The sequence below is a fragment of the Notechis scutatus genome, chromosome Z (assembly GCF_049901735.1).
Source record: "Notechis scutatus isolate UNSWTSFEM ecotype Mainland chromosome Z, rNotScu1.2, whole genome shotgun sequence".
NCBI classification, from domain to species: Eukaryota; Metazoa; Chordata; class Lepidosauria; order Squamata; family Elapidae; genus Notechis; species Notechis scutatus.
This window is the reverse complement of record NC_142025.1, coordinates 37,886,534-37,906,345: the sequence shown is the minus strand read 5'-3', so window position 1 is coordinate 37,906,345 and position 19,812 is coordinate 37,886,534. Positions and strand designations below refer to the sequence as shown.

Below are 19,812 nucleotides of genomic sequence, written 5' to 3'. Positions count from 1 at the left end.
TACAAGGAGCAGGCTTAGTTTATAATCTATTAAAATATTATCGGTAATTCCTATTGCTTACAGAATTGTAAAGGAGAATGTTACAAAGAACAATCTATTCATCATGATATGAAAATTCATAGATAAATAAACACTGTGGATGATCAGACAGACTACAAAAATAAAAAAGAGCTGCTGCTCTTAAACATAAAATAAAGCTATATTATAAAACAGCACAAATCCTTTTTTAGTGAAGAAAATCTGAGTTTATACAACTAGCACAGCCTGCCAGTAAGCAGAAAGCATAATGACTATCCTAATAGCCATATCACTGGAAAAAGGCAAAGGAATCATAGCAGCATCAGCAAGTTTGGCTAACTGCTGATTTTCCATTATATGTTTCATTATATGAAAGATTTGATTGCAGCAAGCAGTGAAATCCAATCAGGAAATAATCTTTGATCCAGATTAATTTTGATTTAAAATCCAACGTCTCAGCCAAACATCTGTAAAACTGGTCACTTGGAAAATATATGTTACTTTCATCAGAAAAAAAACCAGTCTTGACTCATATCTATAGACAGAATTAATTGAATAGTATCAGCATATTGCACAGATAGAAATCCAGTAGACTTAACATTCAAATATACTTCTGCCTAGTTTTTTTCTTGTTCCTTCAACTCAACATTTACTCCTGCTGACTGCCTGTCCCTGCGGTTTTTCAGGCTATGTTTCCAGAAGTGGTTTGCCTTCTTCCTAGGACCCACCCAAGGTTACTTAGCTGATTGTGTGCTGAAGGCAGACCTAGAACTCTGGTTTTCCTACTTGGCTCAGTGCTTTAAGTATTAAAGCACTTTAAGCAGTAAACTGACTCTCCCCCTGGTCTTAAAAAGGCCTAAGATTTGCCTGGTACTTTTATTTTTATTTATTTATTTATTTGATTTGATTTGCCAATTGTTTACAAGATAATAAGTATAAGTGTATACATAGTTGTGAATACATGAAATGTATTTAACATCAGTGAGTCTTTTCTCTGACTTCTAGGAATATCATAAGCTTCAATTTTAGTACTGCAGATTTTGTTTAGAGATTACTCTTCATGATCACATTTGTGATTCATTAAAGACAGATAACAATAAGAATAAACAATCTAAGTGTCTTGAACAGCAAAGTTAAGTTGGAACATGAAGGGTGCTAGTTTGGTTGTTTTTTAGGCCAAAAAACTCTGCCAGAAATCAGAATATTTTCAAAACGTTTATTAAACTTTACTTTATTAGGACAAGCCAAATAACAGAAAAATGTGCAAGTGACAGATATACTGGTCAGATACAAACAACCGGATCCATATAAGAAGAGTTCAACAATCTGTTTTATTATTCAATAGGAATAATAGATAGGAATCTTCTCAGACTGGCAATTTGCAGCTAGGTAAGTCTAGATAAGGTTCAACTGTATTCAAGGGGGAAGATCGAAATTCATCCTCTTATTCCCACATAGGGTTTCCAGACTAATTCCCCATTTTTTAAGGCTTCCCTGATTCTCTCAATCTCTTTCTAATATCAACTAAAGTTATGATCTTGATTTTCATTTGACTTTTGTTAACAGCATTTTTTGGGATTCAGCTAGCTTCTGGTTTTCTATTTGAAGACTAAATGTGAGAAGTAGATGTTCAGTTCTATAAACAATCATAGTCATTTACTCTAAATTCAACCATGAAATTTAAAATCTTAGGAACCCTTCACTGTTGTGACTGTAGACAACCACAATAGCAGCTAGAAGCTATCAAATGTACTGAATTAATTTAATGGGCCAGGCTAAAAGTATCTGACATAAATATTGAATTGAAATGGTATTATTTCAGCTTGCCTGATTTCTTAAAGATAAGACAAAAAAAATGGCCAAAGCTGCTACTTGTAATTTTGGCAGAGATCTTTTCCATTCATTAGACTATAAATATTTAAGTAATTACTTAAATTCCACTCTCCTTTGTTTTTTAAAATAATTTTCTCAATAATTTAATATAAAGAAGTGAATACAAACACTATCACAAAAAACAATATTTCAGTAGAATGGTATTTCAGATATTGCTAGACATTTATTCTTTCCTGCCTAATATCCAAAGGAAAATTTAATGCATACATAGGTGCAGTTACAAGTCTTCCAAAATAAGTATTTCAGAGGTGCACCGACTAATATAAACAGCCTATGTCCGTCTCACTTGGCAAATGATGGGATAAGAAAATAGGAGTCTGGACAGACTGAAAATCAACATGTAACTGGAAGGCCACTGAAAGTCTATTAAGGGACAGCAACAAATAAGAAACAGTGCAATCTATAGAGTTGAGTTTAAGAAATACAAAAAGGGAAGTGCATAAAGCAAACAATGGCTTAAAAATAAAGTTAAGGTGGTAAATAAGATTGTAATTAGTAATAAGTAGTAAATACATATGGTTTGAATAGAGTAATATTTAAGGTTTTTTTTTTCTTTACTTGGTACTTTTCATATGGACAAGATTCCTGCAGATCTTAAACAACTGTGAAATCCTTTTATTGTCTTTGAATAATATCATGATTTACTATCCTAGGCTGATACTCATAAGATTATTATTTTATTTCACAAAAGTGCCATGAAATTTGGCTTTTTATAACTAAGATTAATTTAGCATTCATAAAAATCAAGTGATTTATACATGGCTAGAGGCAGGTTAGCTTGGACAAAAAGCTGTAAAAATATCTCCAAAGGAATTGTGCACATGCAACTCAATCATGACACCTATTTTCCTTCATTTCATTCCTAAAACAGAAGTCTTTGGAACTGTGTCTTTATTTTTTGCCAAATTGTGTGGTGAATTTCTGAAATGGGAGGAGGCCGAAAATGCCTTTGGGATTAGTAGTAGACCAGCCAATATTTAATTTATATGCTCATTTCAGCTAAACCTTAAAACCATGGAAGTCTCCATTACTTAAATCCAATTGACTGGAGTTTACAATGCAATATATTCTGAGGCACACATGAAAGTAAGCCACTTCTATCAAGGCTTTAAAACAAAAGCCAGGATTTCATGGAGCACAACAAAGGAAAGTGTTATATTAATTTCCACTTTATTGTTCAGAAAATTAAACAGTTTACTTATATTTTGCTTTATTAAATGTCTCTGTAGCCAGTCTTGTGGGGATCCTATAAGCTAACTCATATTTGGAAAGGAAACCTTTTGGCTTGTGGAGTTGGAAAAGTGACTGGAGTTTAAAAGGACAGTAATAGAAGGTATAAGTAAATTAGTTCTACATTATTCACAAGAAAGCCGCATAGACATGTGTTTCTATTGTCATCTTTTTAATGGAATAAATGCAAATAAATAATGAAGAAGAAGTAATAAGAATTATGGATCAGAAACCTCACAAAAAGAATTTCATGGAATAGAGGAGTGAAGAAAAGAATCAGTCTATACTTTGATCTTGACAACATTCTCAAAAGTATAGTGAAACTTGGAAGTAAAAGGTTTTTAATTTCTTCCTTTGGAAAGACTTTGGAAGACTTTTCTCATTTTGTTTTTAAAGTAATCAAAAAGCTCTTCTATTGCCATTGTAAATACTTACAATTAATATTTTGTAAATAATAAGACTGCATTTTCAGCAGTTATTAATTTTAAGCCACTTTTTTTGTTTTACATTGGAATGATGGACAGTTGCAGAAAATGCCTTTTTAAACCTTCCTCCTTCTTTCTGAGAAGACTTTTATAATGTTTACAATTACATATAAAACATATGAAAATTAATCTTTAGTGGATGTCATTTAAATAACAGGATGACATCAGCAATATGCAGGATAGGTATCAACTCTATTATTTTAAATATTTATTATTTAATTATTTTTATTCAAAATAAGATTAAGAGGCTGCATAGTCCCAATTTGAATAGGGAAGGGAGAAAGAGATTCATGGTAACCAGATCCTAGCACCTTTCAGGATATATCTAATAGGTTACAGTATTAATTTGTCAAGATTCTATCTATTAGTTGCAAGCAAATAAAGGACCAAACATAATTGGATCTCAGTGGTTTTTGTCTCTGGTCTTGGACCTGACATATAGCCACACAAGAACATATTAAGATATAATAGACTAACAGTTGAAATGAGAACCAGGGATTCCAGGTTAGAGGTGGTGGTTATCTGCTTGGCTTCAAGACCATACCATACCATATCCATTATTTCAGAAAGACAGGAGCAGAAGTCCTACACTGAAACTTGAAGACTAAAAAGGCCATTTACGTCTTCTGACTGGTAGTGTTAATCATCTCTTGTATGTGTGAGTGAGTGTTGGTGTAGAATATATGGCTTTATTCTTGGTCTAAAATTAAATTTCTAATCTAGTCAAGCTGTGATCTTCCTGCCAAGTCTGGCTAAGGTGTTAAGTTAAATTGCCAAGGGTTGGAAGATCCGTAATTTTCTGCCAAATCATGTTTGGAAAAGGTTGTCAACATAACTTTCTCCTCTGTGCTAAAGAAGAGGAAAGACTTTAGGTTACTGCGCTGACTTTTGTAAAACAGAATCATTCACACTTTTCATGGCACACAGGTTATGTAATTAAAACTTACCACTGACTTTAATGCATAATTATTTGTGTAAAAAGAAAACAAACTGTGTCTTGAATTAGTGTATATTCTATTAAGTTGAATTTTGTGGCACATGTTTTTATAGTTCCAATGTAAAATAGAGAGCTTCATTTAAAAGGTATGTCAACAAAAGGAGTAAGGAAGAATGATTCTGTAGAATGATTTCCAAGTTATCTACTTAATAAATGTTTACTTCCCTAATGGTCAAAGTTACGTTCTGCTTTATTCCATTAAAAATAATAAAAGAGGTTAATACACTATTTACAATAAGATAACTCTGAAATTAGCTCCAATAAAATAATTTTCAAGAAAGTTTACATAGCCTTCTAAAAAACAAATATATACCATGAAAGTAAAATCATTTGCAGGGTGGTAGTTGTATATTTTGAATGCCACAGAACTGAATAAAATTCAAGAATATTTGATAATAAACACTAACAAGATCATAAGACTCAAAGAAGAGGAAAGGAGAGGGGATAGGAAGGGGAGGGAGAGGGAGAGGAGGGAAGGAGAGACAGGAGAGGAGAGGAGACAAGACAAGGAAAGGAAAGAAAAGAAAAGGCAAAAGAAGAGATAGTGTAATTGTGTCTTGTTTAGAATCCAAAAAAACTGTATATATTGCTACAATATTTTAAAAGAATCTATTCCTCTATCAATTTCAGCTATACAATTGAAAAACTACACTTGGCCTTGACCTTTTCAACGTTGTTAAGAAACTTTCCTTTATCCAGGTCTTTTGGAATATATTTATAATACATTTACATTTTTTTCACTGGGATTTAATAATTATAATAAAAAACTACAACCTGTTTTTAATTGCCTTATAATTTTTATGAGTGGGAGTAGCTGATTATAAACTGAAACAATAAATACTAAAGTGCACATGGTTCAATCCATGATATTTGAGATAAATTCCAGTGATTCTTACAATAAAACTTTCCATTTTAAAGCTAAGTTCCTGGGAGGAAGCTAACTTTCTTTTCAATAAGTGAAACAAATAATTAACATTTGTTTCCTTTTTCATTAAGCTTAAAATTAGCTGCCTGCCAGAAGGGACTCACTTTTATCTATTCGGATTCTTTAAAATAAATCTGAAATCATCTTTATTTTAAATTGATTAATATAAAATTACATTTTGCCCAAGCAGACTACACATTATTGTCATAGCAATTATGATTCAAAAATATGATACTATACCGCCCCCGCCCCCCGCGCTCTCCTTCTTCCCCCCTTCCTCCCTTTCCCCACGAACAGGAAGCTTTGAACTCTAATAAGGCAACACCCAGCACCACATGGAAAACTGCATTTTAATTTGGAGGGACTTCAGAAGCAGCTTGCATTTGGTGCTGCTGTCTACCATTTAAACAAATGGAATAATATATATATATATATATATATATATATATATATTAGGGCTTGTACTGCCAGTATTAACCAGGAACCAAATGCTCAACTTAAATGACCAAAACATTTCCTATGGAAATTTTTCCCTGTTTCAATAGAGGAGTATTTCCCATGTCCTAACAAAAGTTCAAAAGCAATTCACCATGCGGCATGGAGTGTTGCTTTTTTAAGAAATAGGAACCCCACATCCCAATAGGCATAATTAGACATGCTGATAATGAAACCTAGTATCGGTTAACAAATTAACTCTCTCCAAAAGAAAATCACAAAGAATTCTATTTGCTTGTTTACACTTAGCAGTATGCTGAAAGGTTTAAGAACTTTGATGAATCAGTTACAGTGCTCCTTTTGAAAAGATATATAGCTCATTTTTCTTACTGAAATGTTTTGGAGAGTAATTAGAAGTTACTAAAAGCAATGAATTCATATTGTTAACACACATTTATCAAATCCTGTTCTCCAACATGGATATCATTGAATGTACATGATTTTTTCAAAGGCATTTCTTAGAACGTACACTAAATATTTACAAAATAATCCATCAAACATTACTCCTGGACAATCTCTCTATGCATTGGGGTAACATAGGACTACTATATTAGGGCTACTTCAATATAAAAAACTATACATCAATTGTACTTACACAGAATTACAAAATTATAACCCATTTATCTAAAGTGTTAAAGCACATAAACTCTGTCTCTGATGTTTAAATATGGGACAGAAACGCATACTACAATAGAATTCAGAATTTTAGAGAAACTTTATTTAATCAATTTTTTGAAAAAAATTAAAACATATATCTAAAAATATATCTAGTTCTTTTTAATTTTGTGATCTATGGACAGATCATTAAATATTTTAACAAGTAATCCAAAATAAATGCTAAAATCTTTTTACCTTTCAATCATCATTTTGTTAAACCGACGTATTTGCCTCCTGAATTTAATTGGCCTTATAAACTTTCATTAAAATTGGGGCTGCAGGATCAGAGCTTTTTAATTGCCTTTGTGGCTTAATATAAACTGTAGCATCACATGAAAAGAAGATAAGAACGTATCAGCCCAAGAAAATAATGAAGATGAACATATACTACATAATATTTTGGAATTCTAATTACAGAGTCAATGGTAGAAAAATAAAGAGGAGAACATCTCTCTCTCTCTCTCTCTCTCTCTCTCTCTCTCTCTCTCTCTCATCTAATTTCCTATTTCTTAACCATACATCTCCCTTGTCAGTTTTACTAGAATTAAATTCATTTGTAATATTTAAGATTTTATTATAAATATTACACAATATTTCCTGGAATAAAAAATTGAAATTGTAGGCAATATGCGTCACTTAAAATGAATGATGGTGGGTTTTTGTTTTTGTTTATTTTTGCTTATTTTGCATTATTTTAGAGAAAGTGGGTATATTTTGTCGGAATAAGCTTTTGGCAACAAAATACAAGGAATGGCCTGTTACTTTTGATTACTATATTATCTACTGTGATATCATACTCTGCTTTACTGGGTTTCTATTATGTTTTATTATATTATTGTCCATGGAACATCAGTATAAGACAGAGTAAAAATTATATTTGTTCAGCTTTCTGTGAATTTTTTTCTGATGCAGAAGTATAATTAGAGGTCCCTGGCTTCTAAGGTAACACCTTTGGATGTTCGCTTTCAATATCAGTCATCAGCCCAGGACTATACGTAGGGGAAAGGCTTGCTTGAAAGAATAAACACCATCAGAAGCAGCTCAAGGCATCTCCAGACTGAAGCTATCACATCTGAGCTACCAAAATCTCAAGTAAATAAAAGCAAAGAGAATTGTCTGTTTCTCTTTGGTATTATCTCCTGGTACCTAGTCTCCACTCTTGGTCAGGTAGTCCTTGACTTATGAGCACAACTGAGCCCAAAATTTATGTTGCTAAGTGAGAAATTTGTTAGGTCAGTTTTGCCCCATTTTACGACTTTTCTTGCCACATTTGTGAAATGAATTATTGCAGTTGATAAGTTAGTAACATAGTTGTTAAGTGAATCTGACTTCCCCATTGACTTTGCTTCTCAGAAAGTCTCAAAAGGGGACCCCCAGAACACTGCAACGTCATAAATATGAACCAGTTATCAAGCATCTGAATGTAAATCACATGACCATGGAGATGCTGCAACAATCATAAGTGCAAAAAATAGTCTTAAGTCAATTTTTCAGTTCCGTTGTAACTTCAAACAGTCCCTAAACTAACTGTTGTAAGTTGAGAACTATCTGTATATACTGAGGCTATCTGCCATTACTTACCTGAAGCCTCTTTCCATTTTTGCTCCACCCACAACCACAATGTCACCCTGTGCAACTACCTAGATTTCTGAATGGGATCATGTTGACCCTACAGGAGAATAAATAAGATTTTTTTTTAAGATCCTGCACCTAAAAGCAACAGTGAGGTTGCCAGACCTACCAGTTGTTTTAGCAAAGCACAAACACATTGCCATTTATATTGTATGTATTCCATAAATAATTCAACACCAGAGATTATTATAGTGCAGAAATAACTAAAGAATGTTTTCCCTATTGTTTCCTCTCAACAACTGTAAATAAATAATTATTAAGTATCTTGTGAAACTCTTTCTTGATTTATGTTATAAAAGTTTTTTTTTAATTAATGCACTCTTATGTATCTCTGATGGCTTTTCATCTTTTATTTTAAATATAGTATGTAAATATAAGAAATGATAATATACAAATATGGTAAACATTATACATCTCCATAAAAATATTCAAATATGTAAATAAATATAATCTAAATATTTGGCCTATGAAAATATATGGGTCTGATTATCTTAAATTTGATATTTTCAATCCATAGTTACATATATTGAAAATACTTTTCTAAAGTACACAGTGAGTGTATTTTATCCTGTATAAGAAAGATTAAAGATAGATAGATATACCTATTAATACCAACTGATATTATAAACTTATATCGGAAAGTTAATCACACTGAATTTTTCTTTGTAAAACATGAACATAAAACTATAATTACGACTAGTTATCAATCAAAGTTTTATAGAATTGTGTTCTTATATTTAATTTAATATATCATACAGAAAACTAATCTAATAAACTTTTAATTATTTAGATATACAATCTTTTTAGATACCTAGATAATATTTATGAAGATTTCCTTTTATTATTATATAGCACTTTTCTTACATACTGCATTATATAACATTATTATCCTTAGAAGTCAACCAACATTATGCCTCTAGAATATTATTACTTTTATTTGATTCATAATTATTATAATTCAAATAAATTCTAATTTATATGTCTTTCAAATCTTTAGCCTGCGGCTTTATTTTGTCAATTACTAGGCAACAATTATACTGAAATTTAAAAAGTTGGTATAATTCTAGTTTTCTACATCTAATTAACACAGAAAATAGTTGAATTCTATTCTAAATTGAACAAATTCAAAAAGCCACCTATTTTTTTTTAAAGAAAAGAATTTTCAATTAAAGATTTACCTTCCTTCTTATTTTTACTCATAAGTAGAAATCCTTCAGATTTCTGTCTAAACTCAGCTTTATACCATCCTATTGTGTGTGTGTGAAGATGTGTGTGCATGTATACAAATCTATTTCTTACCTTTAGCAGTGTTATAATGAAACATCCTTCATCCAGGACTGCCTGAAGTTTTCTTACCCATTTAACCATTTTTATAGAAAAGTATATTTTGTAACATAGTTTTTTAAATGCAATTCAAATCAGCTTTTCAGTTTGTCTTCCTAAACTACAAGACAGAGTACAACAAGTTTCAAAATGAGTAAAACTCAAAATATTTTGCATTAAACTGTCAAGGAAGTACATTTCTATATAACAGTCCTAAAAATTCAGATACAACTATGGATAGTTTTTCACTTTTAAATTTCAAAGTAGACCATGACTTTTATTTGATCAAAATGTGGAATTATTTTCTAAATAAATATATATACTGTAATATATGTGCACACATGGGTGCATAAACACAGACATATATACACAGACATACACACATGTATACACAGATGCACACATATATAAAAACAAATCTAAACATGCATTTAATAGTACAAATATAAACCAAAAGTATCCAACTAAGGATGATAAAATAAATATAGTTAAATTACTGTGCCAGTATGCTAACTTAAGTTACATGAAATAATTATACTTAGAGAAGGAATATACAAATACTCATATTTGTACACAAACACTTTCATTTGATTACTTTTATGTACTTTTTGAGGCCTAGGCATCCATTTCTACAATTTCATTTAAAAAATAGAATAGTTTCCATATTTTTGCAATCTGTCTTCATTTTATAAGCCTAACCAAAATAAAATTACAGTAGTAGATTGTATCTTAATTCTATCAGTATCCCAGAAATTCTCTAGATGGGAAGTCCTAAAAAGAAATGGAATTTACTCCTTGACTGGGGAAATGGTACATTTTGTGACCATGAATACAGCTTTTTCCTTAGGTAAAATCTTGATAAGAAAGAAAGATATAGTTGACTTAAGGATAGACCTGAATATCGGATGCCTCCAAACTGCATTCTTTAGACAGGCTGTGATTTCACAGATTCTGCAACCTCTTAGAGCAGGAATTCAAGGATCCTAGCTCCAAAGTGTCCTAATCCATGTCCTTAAGACTTGTGACCTAACTCTATCATGAGGCATCTAGTAGCAAGTATAATCTTTTAGTTAGTGTAGTGGTAGGCCAGTGGTTAAGCCCTGGCGTGCTACAACTGGGGTCCTGTCACTACGCGAGGTATCAAGGCTCATGCGCCGAAGGCTTCCAGAAAAAATCCAATACCGACTTCAGTTTTTTCAGAGCTGCCCGATTACCCATCCCAGGTTTTATTTTCTTCTTCTTTTTCTTTTCTCTCTCCCCCTCTCTCTCTCCCCCTCTCTCTTTCTCAGAGAGGGAGAGAGAGAGAGAGTCGTTGGGGGCTTTCCCGGACAGAAGAAACGCAAGGGAGGTGGCTTTACCTGAGCTGTCGCTTTTCCGCTTGCCCATTCTTTTCTCTGTCTCCACCGGGGACAGCGCTTGCCTGCCGTAATCTCCCGGAGCGCACGCTGCTCCTGTCGGGGTGCCGGTCCCCAAACTTGATGAATTCGAGCACAGTCCTGGGGGACTACTGGCTAGCTCCGGGGGTCCAGCCGAGTCGGGCTGAAGGCACAGGCTGTGTCTGGATGAGGCAGACTGGGGAGGCGGTGGAGGCGGTGGCGGGGAAGCCATCTGCGGGATGTGCCAGTTTGTCTGTAGCGATTGCTGGTGCTGCTGCTGCTGCTGCTGGTGATGGTGATGGTGGTGGTGGTGGTGGTGGTGGCCCCTGTGATGCTGGCTGCCGAACATGCCCTCCTCGTTGGGGTATCCCGCTATGATGCAAGAGGAGGAGGACGCGGAGAGCTCCGGGTAGGACATGTGATCGGAGCGGCCGTGCAGGGCAAGCGCAGACTGTGAGAATGGGTGCAAGCCCTGGCCAGGGGGATGGTGAGGACTGCGCAGGCAGCCGAAAAGCGTGTGATCCATGGCATGCGGCAGGGCTCCGAACGGCCACCCCACTGCCAGCGAACGCCCGCCGGAGGATAAGGAGCGACTCGGTCCTCCCCTCTCCTCCCAGCCACCTCTAAGGCCGGTGGCTGCGCGCCGCGTCGCTCGGGTGTAATCCAGATCTCCTGCGCTTGGCTACCAATCCCGGCCTTGGCTTCGCTCGGGTGTTTCAAGAAGCGGCCGCTCGGGGCTCGCAGGCGGCGGAACAGAGGTGGTCCGCGCTAATGCTCGGAGGGGGAAGCGCCTCGCCGAAGTTATAAATACAGGAGTGTGTAACGTGAGCCGGGGGCTGGCTTAGCGGCGCGGCGCTGACCACATACGAACGCCAGCCCAACAGCCACCCCAACAACGACCTGCAGCTGCCCTCGCCCCCGATCCCAGTTCAGCCTCGCTCTTGCTTGCGAGGGGTCGGGTCAGTCCCAAGAAGCATGTAGTTGCAGGGCCTTAATAAGTTCTGGGCTAGAAACCTTTAGGGGTCCCAGCCTGCCCTCACCCGTGGCCCTTCCAGCGCCGAGCTCCGCCCAACACGCCCCTCATAAGGCGCGGGCCATGAAGGCTCGGATCTTGCCTTTATGTGTGGCGCAGAAAGAGAGTGCAGGTAAGAAAAGCACACCTGTCACATCTGAAGCTTCCTTCTCCTCCTTTATTACCTCGTTTAGGGTAGTGATGGATGTACTAGAAGTAAGGATATTCCAGAAAGTGCAACCAGGAAAGTCTGGAAGGGCAACGTTTAGCTACCATATTTTTTAGAGAGTTTTGTGATGAACACTGCTTAAAGTGTTCTGAGAAGCATGAAGGAGAGAGTTTGGCTTATTCCAGATGTGAGCAAGAAACAGTGTCTGTTTTTGCTTATATTTCTTGGTATAATCCATGTCTTCTTACTAACCTACAGATCACTTTCTTGTCAATTCTCATTCATCCACCTGCAATTGTTCTTTAAGTAGTACAGTGGTATGAAATAGGGGCGTTGGAGCTAAGGTTCTGATTGTGTCACCCAGAAAAAGGAAGAATGTATAAGTGAAAGGATCAAGTGACTCTGCAAACTGCCTGCTATTTCTCTGCCCAGCTTTTGCACTTATAACATCTTCACTCAGAAAGTAACAATGCTGAGAATGAAGTAAAATCTCAATTCATTTCCAACCAATCTCCAAGCCAAAGTTGAAGTCAAATTGACAGCATCCATCTATTTCAGTCTGTTTAAGCAGCAGAAGAAAAGTTTGGACCACTGCAGCTTTCAATCATCAATGACTACATTTTAAAAGCAATTCATAGAAATGTAATAACATGATCAATCATGGTTTTCAACATATCATGATGCTAAAGAGATCCTAGGTGTGTTTTGTTAGAAGGTTGCCATTTGATCATATATGTGGCAAGCTTTTTCTGAATTGAATGATTTTGAAAACAATACTGTAATTTATCTTTTGAGATTCTACTTTATGGGATAAAAATGAAGGAGCTTTTAAAATTCCATTGATTGGTTTAAAGTTTGAATAACAGTTTCATGTCCTAGTTTCCAATGTTAGAGATTCTTAAAAGGTCATACTGGCTAATGTATTTCCTAAGATATTCAGATTTAGCAGCTATATTTCATGGTACACCTGGAACAGAGGCAGAGATTTCTCACAAAATGTATTATATCACAATTATGATTATGGCCTCATTAGCAAGTAGATATTTTCTTGCATCATTTTCTTTTTCTCTCTTTCCCTTGGTCACAGCTACTTTCCATGGAATCCATTGTAGAGTAAGCATAACTGGGTGTTGTATCTTAATAAAACTGCATAGGATTGGGCTTCTATCTAGAATTGTGTGAGTCAAAATGTATAAAAGGCTTGACAGTACAAAATGATGTTAAGAAAAATTTATTTTGTCACAGTTTACAATATAGGAACAATAATACTTAGGTTTATGTTAATACTGATTGTCAAGATTGTATAAATTATGAATATAGAGGTTCTCATGAGATAAGACAGTTCTCGGGTTTTCTCATAATGTTCAAACAGTAATTCTCAGAATGTGCCACAAATATGGAATTACATTAAATCTGCTTCATTGTAAAACAGGAACACTCACTTTCTTTCAAAATATCATACTGTATAGATTTCAAAGGAATTCATTATAAAAATTGCCACTTCCTATAAATGATTAAATTAGAAAAAATATAACCTATTTACACTGCATTTAGTTTTCTGGATACAAATGCAATGAATGAACCAATAAACTAATTCTGATAAAGTGTCATTTTACACTAGAAGATAAGTAATTTGGGCTAATTTTTGTGATAAAAAATAGTACTGAATGTTTTCTGATAGGGTTATATAACCCTATTAAATTATACAAATGCTTTAATCGGGTTGGACCCCATCATTTAATTGCTGATGTATAGCCTCTTTTTCCTCAATATTCCTGGCTCCATTCCTTGCCCCCTTAAGAAAACTCTATAAGATGGTTGGGCTGAGTGAAAGAAGAACTAATCTACAATTTTACAGCAAGTATCTGAATTTGGACAAGCTCCAGCCCATTAGCCCAAAAGAGACTCTGAAGCCTGTAGGGTGAAGTCATAGACAACTAGTGGATCATGAGGGTATCAGTTTACAGGCAATTCATTCTTTTCAGGACAGTGTCCATACAGATTATTTTATGAACTCTGGGTAAATTGGTGGAATCTGCTTTTGTATCTGATAGAATGGCATAACATTTATGATATAAGATAAATTATCTTCCTATGAAATCATCCTGAGACTTCCCAAGTTCTATTCATTCCTTCAGGATGAAACTGTGTAGGCCATTGGTTCTCAATTTTGGTGACTAACAGAGGTGTGAATTCAACTACTAGCTTGCTGGTTGGGAAAGTCTGAGAGTTGATGTGCATACCTTTTTAAGTTGTCAAGATTGAGAAACCTGGTATAAACTAAATAATTGTTAAGGAGGTCTGGATCCACACATATTGTCTCTGGAAATCTCTAATAATCTGCTAAAATTTAATGAAAAGATGCAATAGATTCCATTCTTTCTGAGCCCAGTTTACAAACTGTTTACACCTTTGATTTGGGGAATCATATTCTACATTAGGCACCGCTTCTTTGTAAAGATTTGGGTGATGTATCATTAAGCAGAAAGGAAGTTCAGCTTTGAGCCTTTTATTATGCTGGACCTCGTTTTGAAGGGCAAACTAGAAAGTCCACACTAGGAAAGGCTCACATGGATTGGGGGGAAATTAAGCCATTGAGGCGTGAATTCAAAAGCGGGCAAGAAGATCCAGAAAGATACAGCTTCGAGGGAAAGATGCAGACCTTTGGATATGTTGGTCGTTATGGGAAGCCCCGAAGTGGATCAACAGCGCTAGAACCGTTTCCCGCCAGATCAGTTTGATCCACTTTGAGCAGAGCCGGGAGTGTTCCAAAGGCAGGATTGGACTCCTCCTGTTTTGTCACGCCTAACAGAAATCGAAAACTCGGGCCCACCGGCGGTTTCAAAATTATTGTAAATCCCCCGAAAATACCCATGTAACAAACTGTCCTTGACAAATCAGGTGAAGCCGATGCTGCAGCGCCCGCAGTTGCGCTGGAGTCTCTCAAAGACTGATTCGAAAGCAACATCCAGGAATACAAATTGTCTCGCGTCTCTCTCTGTTTCCATTTACCCACAAAACTCTCGTCGCAAGAACACGTGCCTCATTGAAAAACTGCATTTGGCCCGGGGGAAGCAAGCGCAAGGCATCCTAAAAACCTCGTTTCCCGCCCTAACGTTCTCCGCTTTCGCTATATGCGACACCGTCCCATTTAGCGAAAAATTTATTTTGTCTCCTTTGGTGGCCGCGTTTGCATTGTTCCAGGTCTCTGGAAAAATTCGAGGGCGCTTCGAAAGAGCCAACGGCAGCACAGCAGCTTTAGTTCATATTGGTTTAACAAAGTAACTGTTGATCAACGAAGGATCTTTTAAAGACATCGGGGTTATTTTTCCTCCCTTTACGCACCTCCAAAAGTCTTGTTTTGATTCTTTGTTGTTCCAGATATTTATTCCCAATCCGTGAGATTTCCAGTGGTTTGCATGAAAACAGGCACCCGCGCGTCCTTTTCATCTACTATTGGAGGGTGGGGGGAACGCGTTATGAGAATTGCAAGAGGCAGTGGCTTAAACGGAAATTGAGTCTGATTTTGTGGGAAATTAGTTTTGCAGACTTTCTCTGAGAAAAAAAACACAGAAAAGTCTTGTTAAACAGATGCTCTTCAGGTTGCCCGGCTGCATTGTGATCATCTGGGGCTGGTAAGAGTTTTCTCCACTTTTGGACCCTATTTCTTATGATGTTTATAATCGTCTGAAATCACTGTTTGTGACTATTCTTTCTAGTATTTCTTTCTGAAAAAGTTACCGATGGCTATAGCTACTGAGAAATCCAGAGTTTTCTGTCCCCCTTTCCCCCCCAAAAGAATGTAACAACTGTGATTGAATTTTCTATGCCTTATGTTTTATCATTTCAGTTGGAAGTTCCAGTATACGTGGATGAAATGAAATGCAGCCTCCCGTATTGCTGATCTTTCTGAGGAAACCCCTTCCTTCCTTCCTTCCTTCCTTCCTTCCTTCCTTCCTTCCTTCCTTCCTTCCTTCCTTCCTTCCTTCCTCCCTTCCTTCCTTCCTTCCTCCCTTCCTTCCTTCCTTCCTTCCTCCCTTCCTTCCTTCTTTCCTCCTTTCCCATCTCATATCTATTAATAGGTAGCAGCTTTAGAGATGCCTCTACTATACTGCTGTGGTATGCTCCTAAAGCTGTATTTGCTTGTAAATGTATAAACAATTAAATTTCCATCAAACTTCCATCAAAGTGAGGCTTATTTTTGAACTGATGAGAGTAAAGATGCACTGGCAATTTGAGACAACTCTCCCCTCCCCCGCTGCCATTTGGTAAAATACAAAGTTTTACCACAATTACTTTAACTTTCATTGAGATGGATTGGAGAAATAACTGGAAATCTCAAACACAAATATCGCTCTAATGTTTCAGGTGAACTAAAAATAGGATTGGCTTTAATCTCTGATTAAATGGAATGTGCCCATGATTTGGGCTAAATTCTCTTCCCTTATTTTCTATGGTTAATGTGCCTTGAAATTTCTTCCCAACCTGTTCCTGTCAATCATTCATCCTTGATGTGGGACAAGGAGCTTTGAAGGGGGGGGGGGAATAAAAAAAAAAGCAACAAAGTTGACCATTCAGTTTGAGCCATAAAAATGCTTCAAGCCACTAAGTGAAGGGGTTACTTAAAATAGTTAATGTTCCAGATCAAAGATAAATGAAATATGCACTTTAGCACTACAGATGGAAAGGATGCTGTCATAGTTAAAAGGAATTATGCATAAGAAAAATAATAAATGGGAATGAACTAAGCTTTTAGTACTTGTGTAATGGACAGTGAAAGATACACAAAAGTAAAAGAAATTAATGAAAACAATAGTTTTTTAATGTGTTGTGTGCATTTAGGTCTTTCATAAGCGTATCTGTCATAAGGAATGTTCTGTGTTTTAAGGGGGGTCAAATATATTTTAATTAGATGGGGTTATTTATTGTGAATCCATTAAAAAAGTTGTACAACTACAAAAAATCATTATCAAAGTATTTTTTGTTAAACAAAATAATATATAAAATTGGTTATATTGTCTTTCATAGAGTTTGTCCAATTATATAGGTGAATTACTAGATTTATAAAGTATTCATGTATTCAGATTTTAGAATATTGTTAAACGTCAGTGCTAATCAGAATAAAATACCACGGTCTGGAATGCATTTTTATTTATTTATTATTTATAAAAAAAATTGGGTGATATTTATGAAGGAATAGACAAATCAAGTGAGTTAGTCCAAGTATCTAATTATAAATCTGCAAACTATTTAACAAATACATTTTCATATACTATTGTGTTTTTCAAACCTGAAATATATACAGTATGTTGTAATGTGTGTGTGTGTGTGTGTGTGTGTGTGTGTGTGTGTGTGTGTGTGTGTGTATGTATGTATATACATGTATGTATATGCATGCATGCATGTATGTATGTGAGTGTGTGTGCATGTGTGATATTTTATACAATGATATTTATTTGTTTAAAATTACAAAGATAAAACACTGATATAAAATAATATAAACAAGAAAAAATAAGAAAGTGCAAAATGGAAAAAGAGAGAATTAGGTGGAAAAAAGGTAAATATATAAAATGAAAAATTAAACAAAAAATATAGAAATAAATAATGGGCATTTCCCTCTTCACCAAGACAAGTATAATTTTTTTCAATAGTTTAACACATTCTCTAATATTTCAACCAATTTTCTGTTCATCTCATGTCTCACCTTTTATTTTTGGCAAATAATAAATACCTCATCTTTCAATCTTAATCAGCAGATATCCTTTAAAACTAGACAAATATTCATACCACACCCACACACATGTATACACATACATATACACACAGGGAGACATGCACATATACACACACATACACATTTTAAATAAATAATTCAATTTTATAATTCTTTCCTGCATGTTACACAACACCTTGTCATCTACAAAACTCTATTTCCCATGTCTTGTCTCACGTCCATAAACATATATTTAAAACCTCATCATTCAAAGTTAACCAAGAAAATCCCATTAAGAGGTACTAGAAACTGTTGTGTATGTAAAACTATCATAAAATTCCATGTGAGTCTTCCAAACCAAAGAATAATAAAATTTTATTTCATTAACAAATTACAACTCTTTAAAAGAAATTGACTGATATAATCGTATTTACTTACTTACTTGATTTATATAGCTATCCATTTCACATATATGAATTTGAGAGGCTTACAATAAAATAGATAAAATCAAATAAAAAACAATACAACATACAAAATGACAACACATTAACTAATTATATGTATTATTCTTCATTATTTTTCCTTTGCTAAATGTCAATATGTTTAGAATAAATGAGATTTTATTTATTGTTTGGGTATGTCAATCAAAATTACACTATTTTTTGTAGTGCCTTTGTATTCCATTCTATATTATTTTTAATCCATAAATTAAAATATCCATACATGGCCAAATTCCAAATAATCACACATTCCTGTCAGAATTTGTATACTAGCTTTACTAGTATTCAGTGAACTTTTATATGGATTGAAAAGAATATTACAGAAATAACAGATGTAATCATGTTACTTTTTCTTTGAACATACTATTCATTAAGTTTAATTGTATAAATTATCCACGTAATTTTGTATTCTTGAAAGTTCTTTGAATCCGAAGACCTGATCTTGACAGATGCCTCTGCATCTTCCTAACTATAGATTTATTAAAGGGTATGATTTATAAAGACTTTTAGAACATACATTATTAAAAAGAATAAGCATTATAAATAAAAATATGTAAAATTTAATTAAAAGCATGTGCAAGTTTATTTCATTGTTTGCTTAACACTTTTGATGGCTCTGTAATCTCATCCATAGAACTTGACTTGGGTAAGTACAGAGAAATGGGTCTTCTAATGTTCACTAGTTCCATCTGCATTTCCAGCTACAGGCAGCTACTTATATTATTGAAAAGATATTCTGAAAAATGGAATGACTATAATGCAACATAAGCAGTAAGAATTAAAAGAGAAAAAGGCCAGATGGAATCAGCAAAAGCAATAGCCTTATATATCTGTATTGTAAACTACCCAGAGGGGACCCCAAATTCACATCTGGATTCAGAATAAATTTTAGCTTTGAAAGATGGAAGATTGTTCTATGAGTTTTTAAGGAGTCTACATTTTTAGTTTTCTTAATACCAAGAAGAAATTTCTAATATGAATCTGAATTATTTTATTTTTTAAAATGTTTTCTTGCTATGAATTCATCAGTTTTATTGTTTATTTTTGTACAATAAAGCCACCTTATATGAAATATGTCCTGCATTTTCACTTTTTAAAATATCACAGGTCATTTTTGAAATTAATAAATCAGCTATTTAATAGTAAACATGCTACATCTCTGTATTTCCTTATAACGGAGTAATCTTCATTGGAGTCTATAGAATTTTTCTCTGAATAGGCACATATAGGATTGCAGTTTCATTTTATTATTCCATGTATCTCTTTAGAAATTATATAACTACGCCTTATTAGAGTAAAAACTGAAAATTATAATTTGAAGAGCATAATTGACTGCTTATTGCAATGTTTTTTTAAATGTTATTTAAAAGTTCCATTAAACTCAGGG

General features: G+C 34.6%; 1 protein-coding gene and 1 long non-coding RNA gene across 3 annotated transcripts in view; one reads left to right on the top strand and one right to left on the bottom strand.

The window, feature by feature from the left end:
* MEOX2 (mesenchyme homeobox 2) overlaps positions 1-12,000 on the bottom strand; it is a 58,215-nt gene extending 46,215 nt beyond the window's left edge. The window contains exon 1 of the mRNA XM_026678034.2: positions 11,014-12,000. Within this exon, the coding sequence (XP_026533819.1) occupies positions 11,014-11,557 (544 nt within the window). The 5' untranslated portion in view covers positions 11,558-12,000. The remainder of the gene's footprint in view (positions 1-11,013) is intronic.
* LOC148128826 (uncharacterized) overlaps positions 1-19,812 on the top strand; it is an 88,605-nt gene that overhangs the window by 27,044 nt on the left and 41,749 nt on the right. The gene's annotated exons all lie outside the window — the stretch shown is intronic.